The 7,714-nt window shown below is 40.2% G+C and overlaps 1 protein-coding gene and 1 pseudogene across 1 annotated transcript in view; both read right to left on the reverse strand.

Moving 5' to 3' along the window:
- LOC120429003 (60S ribosomal protein L10-like) overlaps nt 1-3,886 on the reverse strand; it is a 16,387-nt pseudogene extending 12,501 nt beyond the window's left edge.
- Nucleotides 1-7,319, reverse strand: part of LOC120426464 (monocarboxylate transporter 12-like) — a 362,289-nt gene extending 354,970 nt beyond the window's left edge. Inside the window, exons 1-2 of the mRNA XM_052706458.1 lie at nt 7,133-7,319; nt 6,318-6,882 (exon numbers count right to left, since the gene is read on the reverse strand). Coding sequence (XP_052562418.1) covers nt 6,318-6,799 — 482 coding nt within the window. The 5' untranslated portion in view covers nt 6,800-6,882; nt 7,133-7,319. The remainder of the gene's footprint in view (nt 1-6,317; nt 6,883-7,132) is intronic.
- Nucleotides 7,320-7,714: the final 395 nt, after the last annotated feature.

Raw genomic sequence — 7,714 nt, forward strand, 5'->3', positions numbered from 1 at the left:
ATTCTGCAAATTTAAAAAATGAGTAATTCTCGCTGAAAGTGGACCACTATTTACACAAGGTGCTCAAAAATCAAAAGCAATGTACTTTTCCAATAGCCCCCACCAAGTTATGAATAAAACCATGTTTGGTTGGTTGAATTTGTCCTCACCTCGGCGCCACGAAGCTAAAACTTTTTTTTTAATTGGTAATTTTTTGACCTAGGCGCGTCTACAAAATTGCTAATAACTTTGCAAAACTTCAACGAACCCTTGATGTTTAGGGGTGTTTTGGAAAGGAAATGAGCAGAGCTTTCGAATGCACTTGTCAGAAAAATACCGTTCCATACATTTTTTAGCCATAAAACACCAATGTATTTTTAAAAGTCATTTTTGAAGGCCGGCGCCCCGCTTTATCGAAAAACTGACAAATCCATTCGAAAGCTGAGACGATTTCACATTAAGGACCAATAAATCTAAGGTGTATGTTCCTCCTATCTTTTTTAATCTAATTTTGATTCTGAGAGCGCAGCGCTCCGTTCGTATTTCGGGCGCCCAAAATGTTGCATTAGCTTGCCCCAATTTAAGGTTTTGTCAAACAATATAGGTGCTCACTTTTTGGTCGCATTTAGGCGACTCAAATATTAGGCGTGGCTCAAATATCACTGTTTATCTGAAATTTGATTGCAGATCAGAATTCAGCGACCTAAATAACTATAAGAAACCATACTTTGGGTTCCAAAACATATGCCGCATGTAAATAATAGGCCGTGCTTGTTAATTCTGGGAAATTTGTAAAATTGGCACTTTTTTCTCACTAAAACTCAAATATCTTTGCGTTGGAGTATCAAAATTACGTTTTCTCCTCGAGAAAAATGTTCGTGGTGAAATTTCCTACATGCTACATTCATTATTTTTACTGTAAAAATGTCCACCCAATTGTAAATAATCATTTAACAACAAAAAAGTAAACAAAAACAACTTTTCGACATTAAATTGCCTGGCAGAACCCAAAAACTTAAATATTGGTCAATTATCGATAGTGCATCTTGATCCTTGGATAATAAACTATCATTTAAAAAGTGAGCACCTATATTGTTTGACAAAACCTTAAATTGGGGCAAGCTAATGCAACATTTTGGGCGCCCGAAATACGAACGGAGCGCTGCGCTCTCAGAATCAAAATTAGATTAAAAAAGATAGGAGGAACATACACCTTAGATTTATTGGTCCTTAATGTGAAATCGTCTCAGCTTTCGAATGGATTTGTCAGTTTTTCGATAAAGCGGGGCGCCGGCCTTCAAAAATGACTTTTAAAAATACATTGGTGTTTTATGGCTAAAAAATGTATGGAACGGTATTTTTCTGACAAGTGCATTCGAAAGCTCTGCTCATTTCCTTTCCAAAACACCCCTAAACATCAAGGGTTCGTTGAAGTTTTGCAAAGTTATTAGCAATTTTGTAGACGCGCCTAGGTCAAAAAATTACCAATTAAAAAAAATGTTTTAGCTTTGTGGCGCCGAGGTGAGGACAAATTCAACCAACCAAACATGGTTTCTTTCATAACTTGGTGGGGGCTATTGGAAAAGTACATTGCTTTTGATTTTTGAGCACCTTGTGTAAATAGTGGTCCACTTTCAGCGAGAATTACTCATGTTAAAAATAAGAAAAAAACAAAAATATCTAAAAATTAAAAAAAAAACAAAAAATTATAAAAATTCAAAAAAATATAAAAATTCTAAACATTTTAAAAATTCTAAAACAATTCTAAAAATTCTAAAAAAATTTAAAAATTCAAAAATACTAAAACTTCTCAAAATTTTAAAAATTCCAAAAACATGAAACATTTAAGCATTCTGAAAAAAATATAAGCTACAAAATTTCTAAAAATAAAAACAAATTATAAAAATTCTCAAAAAAAATAAAACATCTTAAAATTCATGAAATCAAAAAAATAACTTCTCAACATTGTAAATTCCAAAAGATCAAAAATTTGAAATACCGTATTTATTTTTTTTGAAATTTCTCAAATAGAAAACATGTTTGTTAAAAGGGATAGTTGAAATTTAATTTAAAAGTTTTTAAAATCATAAAATTGAAAATATTACAATAATCTAAAAAATAGATTTTTTTTGAAAATGTCCTATATGCTGTTCTGTTTCATATGTTTATATGACCTTTTAAAAAAAAGCAACATTATTAAGCTGAAAAATAAAAATATTCATTCATTTAACAACAATTGATTTTTTTTATTAAAATTTAGTTTAGTTTAGTCGGTCTGGAGAAGTTTAGAGAAAAAAAATGAGGATTCACATGAAATCAAGTCTGGAGCAACATTTGAAAGGGGCGGTACGACATTGCTCTTACGGCCTTTCATTACACGCGTTTAAATGGGACGAAAGGCCGTAAAAGTAATGTCGTACCGCCCCTTTCAAATGTTGCTCTGGAAGTAATACAGCAACTCACCGTACAGCGTCTTGGTTATGTTTTGGTACTGCTCAATCAAAAACTTGATTACTTGAATGCTATCCTGCGTGTCGCGGCCATTTCCGGCTGTTCAACCGGGACCGGTTCGACGGTTTGCTTCCCGCGTTGGTCAAATCTTCCTCCCAGTTGATTTTCGCCAGCTCTGGAGCTGCCCCCACTTGCACACGAACGACGAACCTATGCCAACCGCGCGCGCTCGTACGCCTCCCGTTTCTTCAGCGGGCCGTGGTCGTTGAAGAACTTGACACCGCAACCGTCGCTGACAAGGCAAACCTCGTCCCAGTACACCTGGTGCTGGTCGCGGTCGTTCTTGGTGAAGCCCCACTTCTTCCAGATGAAGATCTTCCGGCGGCTGGGGAACTTGAACTTGGCACGACGCAGAGCCTCGACGACCTGCTGTCGGAAACGGTCGCTCGAGCGCACCGACATGATCGACTGGCATTCCGGTTTGGAGTCTATCGGCTACGGCACAGGACATCTTGTTGACGCGGATCACGTAGTACGGGTACAGCCGCATGCGAATGTGGAACTGGTCCTTGCCGCAGAACTTGACCAGTTATTTGTTGCAGCAAATGAGGCCTGCCTCGCGCGCTTCCGAGGACAGCTGCTCATACGCATCCGACACTAGGTGGACGCACAGCGGGAAGTCCTCGAGCAGGGCCTTTTTGTGGCCGATATCGAAGATGCGGATCTTGCCGTCCGGGACACCACAGCAGAACCGCGACTTGTGTGTTCACTTTTGGCCAACTAAAATCGAAAAAAAGACGTCACTACTACTGGTATCGAGGGAACCGAGTATCTGCGCTCATACCTGCACCTGCCTCCGGAGATTGTTCCGTCGACGCTTAAAAAGGCGGTTCCGTTCCAAATCGCACCGCGCTCGTCGTGTCGGCGGACCGGATGCAGCACGTTGGCGGACCGGACAAGAAGAGCGCTGTCGGCACCGGCGATGTTGAATTCCGTGATGGATTTGGCCGCGGAGCCCGGCCGCTTGATTTAAGCTTGCGAGGCGGAAATTTCCACACGGCTGTCCAACGGAGGGCGATTCCTTCGGGGTCGAAGCCTGGGCAGCCGGGGAAAAAGGGAGGTAAGCTGAAAATTAATGGTTTTAGATTAATTTAAGAAATCGAACAGTGTTTACTAACTTACCTTGCAAAATTCAACCAGCTTTTCCGCATCCACTTCGAAACAACTTAGCGAAAAATAAAATCGGATTTGTTTATTTTTATTTTTGACAGCCCGTAACGCATTGGCTGCGGCGGTCTGCACTCTCAAATGAACCGACAACAAAGTGCGTTCGATTTTGGAAGCATTTTGTTTCGATATTGAAAGTAAAGTTTCCAATATTGAAAACTTTGCCGATGATTTCGCAAACATTCGACGTTTCCGAATTCATCGCAAAGATTTTTCGAAAACGCTGACCGGATTTTGTTCCGTGTAGATCTTCATTAAATTAGGAAAAAAAACTTTTTCGAATATACCATGTTATTAGGAACTTTATTTGAAAGAATTAGCCTTCAAAAATGACAATTTTTATGCGGACTGCTCAAAACGCGTTTTAATGTCTGACCGTTGATTTATTTATATCCAATATCAAAATCCATGCAATATGACACCCATAATGCCCAAACTCGTATGGTTCGGTAAAATTGTCCCACCCTCCTCCCATCGGGACACCCCTGAGGGCACCGGCCATTTCAGGTTGGGGCCACTTTTTTCAAAATGAGACCTTCATATCCAATATTCATGAATTCCATGATTTCATGCAATTCATAAATTTTGACACCCAATCTCGTATGGATCGGTAAATGTAACTTGTTTACAGGCCATCTGCTTCTAGGTCCCGGTTGCTGTTTACTCCTCGGCGTTCAGCAATAGAAAGATTTCCCTGGACTGACCGAGCCGGGTTCTATTGGGCTATTGGGTCCCACCCCTTGGCGCAGTCATTGGCTTCTTGTTGCAACAATTAATTTTGTTGCGTTGCAGTAAACTTCCCCAACACGGACGGGAACTTCAAACATTGAAATAAGGCAATTACAACCGAAAAGTGGTCACTCGTCATCAGTGAAGTTCTACAGAGCTTTTCCTCATGACAATTTCTACACAACGTCGTACGTCTAGAATAATTCTTCTGGCATTTCGGTGGTAGGCCTAACATAGAATTTGGTTCGCCGCACAAATCAGCACTTCCCGCGCTGGGCCTACTGTGCCTATTCGAATTCAGGAATGAAGCAAAAAACTGCGTCCTTCATCCAGATTCCCTGCAAGAAGAGCCGTCTCCTGTTCCACAAAATGAAGATTTGTGGATAGAGAAGGCCTGGGACTCTCAGGCGCAACAGTGGTAATTGTTCGTAGTTTACACCAGGCGCTATTGTTGTCGGATTAGTTCGCTGCAGCTCAGTGTCCGACTTATTAATCCAGGCGCGCGCACCCAAGCCATCCAGATCTCCGTTTTAGTCCAGTTCAGAGCTCTGTTTCACCTTCTTCATTTCTTGAATCCAGGGATGATGAGGCTTTCCAGATTTCCACTGCTCACTGAACGATAGTGGAATTTGAGAATATTATTGTTTTTTGTGGGTTTTTGCCAAGTAGTGCAATAGCTTGACCCCGATAGCAAAGCTTGCGCCGAAAAGATTAAATTTGAACATTGAGATGGAAGGCGGTATAGGTTGTTCCTAGTGTACCAATCACAACTCCAAATCCAACTACTTCTTTGTGTTTCTGTACTCGTGTACCTACCAAAAAATGTCCGAACGCTGCAGCGACCTTGTAGGCAGGGTCACCTGTTATCCAGTTATGGTACAGTCGACGACAGGAGTCGGTTGGTCCCAAGGGCGATAGGATAATTTTGCGGATTTTGAGGTTTGTCGAAGACAATGCAAGTTTCGTGGCTTCGTGATTTCGATTGTACCCGAATCGCTGTTGAGCACAGCACTTGCAGTTCAGCGTATCGGAATGTATGTCCGCTTTGTATGCTGGTTCTATTCGTCGTTTTACGTAGTCATTGGCTCGGCTAGAGAAGCCGACTCCGAAAACATGTTAGATTGTATGATGGACCGGGTAAGATCAAAGAGAGGTTGATCAAGCTGCACAGTTATTGTAAATCTACGGTAATGTTTGAAATTAAATTCCACGATTTATTGGCTTCTTTTGTGCTAAATGCTTGTTGGGTATGGATGAAACGAGGATCGGCGGAGAACTACTGGTTATAAAAAAACAGCCCAGAATCGATTATCCGAAGATCTTGGCAAATTTCCACTTCGGATAATCGAATCACGTCAAAAATGTCTTTTGTTGTCTTATTTTGGATGTTGAGCTTTCGTAAGACCCTCAAACTACTCTAATGTGATTTAGAATTTTTAAATCCAAGTTGGCGGCCAATATGGCGATGATGAAATATTCAAAAAATCATTTTTTTTTTATTTTACAGGCAAGCAACCATTGACTAAAATGGGATCGCAAAACTCGAATTCGATGTTTGAAGTGAGAAAATAAGAAAACGATTTTTTTTATGATCGTGATTCGATTATCCGAAGTCCCATTCAAACTTTCGGATAATCGAATTTCGGATAATCGAGTCTGGACTGTATCTCAAAAACCTTATGAAACTTTATGTTTGTGTTTCATGTACCAGCAAGATCAATATTTATTTTATATTCTTATGCAGAGTTCGAAACCATCCTAATTGTTGACAGTTTCGTCCTCATTTGCCCATTAGGGTGCGTGTCATGACTAAATTATAGTATAAAGCACGAACGAAGGATTGTGTCTAAGATAGACTCTTGTGTTGTAGTAAATAATTCGCTCTTTTGAAATAGTGTTATCAAACAATGAGCAATAAGCGCCAAACTTACCTCCCCACTCCACTGCCAACCGCCTTCAGTGGCATCTTCTCGGTGTAGATGTAATCCCAGTTGTCGATCTTGATTGACTCCGACCGGAAGCGGTGCCTCCGGAAACGATCAACACTGGCACCACCATCACAACTTCCCCCGCCACTCCCTGCTCCTCCACCTCCTCCTCTACCACCACACTGACAATGATGACCCACGACTTGCACTACCGAGTTGTCCCCCACGTTGGCCACATCCGGCAGGGGCGGCGGCAGTTCACAGGTTCCGTTGCCACCGCCCGGGGTTTGCACCAGAATTTGCGGATATCCGGCGCCCATCACGCAAAAGTTTGGGTTCGATTCGACCAGATTGGTCGGGCCCGTCAGGCAGGCCGGTTCCACGATCGAGCTGTACGTTCTACCCCGGGAATCGACGCGCAGCTGAACGACGGCCATCTTCGTTAGGATCGATGGCCATGTTTTACTGTACTTGAGGGGAGTCATTTTTCGCCCGGGGCCAATTTACGGCGCCAAACTTTGTCTATTGCTGGGAGCATCTGAGCCATCAACGGTTTAATAGCAATTCTCTAGAAAAACGAAGAATTTTTAACAATATTTTGCTATAAAATTCCCAAAATAGACTATTTTAAACTAAATGTAATAAGGCACTGTGATCAAATGAAACAAAATGGCTCTCAAGACCAACCAAGAATAAAAGAAAGTATTGACTTTGCGAAATCTCAAAGAATAACACTTTTTAACTTGACGTTTATGGCAGCACTGCTATCGTTTTAGAGCATTCGCGAAATAAAGCAAGCAAGTAAAAATCATTAATACCACCCGATACAGCGCGAAACTTTGAACGGAGATGCAACTGCTGCTACTGCTCGAATTTTATGGGGCCAGACATCGTTAAAAGATGACACTTTGCCTGGCATGTACTGGCTGAAGAATTATTACTGTTGCGATTGTGCCCCGGAACCATTGACCCCGTTTTTCATATTTTCGAAAAAGACACACACTCCGCAAAGACTGGACCGATTTCTGGAAGAAAATATAAAAGGAGAAAAAGGAAATCGTTATTGTTTCTACACATGTAATAGTCCTGATTTTCTTCTCTTATCATGAAAACGAAAAAAAAACAAATAACAAAAAAATCAAAAATACGAATCACATGAATCTGAAATACTAAAATACTAAAATACTAAAATACTAAAATACTAAAATACTAAAATACTAAAATACTAAAATACTAAAATACTAAAATACTAAAATACTAAAATACTAAAATACTAAAATACTAAAATACTAAAATACTAAAATACTAAAATACTAAAATACTAAAATACTAAAATACTAAAATACTAAAATACTAAAATACTAAAATACTAAAATACTAAAATACTAAAAAACTAAAAT

This window comes from Culex pipiens, chromosome 1, assembly GCF_016801865.2.
Source record: "Culex pipiens pallens isolate TS chromosome 1, TS_CPP_V2, whole genome shotgun sequence".
NCBI lineage: Eukaryota > Metazoa > Arthropoda > Insecta > Diptera > Culicidae > Culex > Culex pipiens.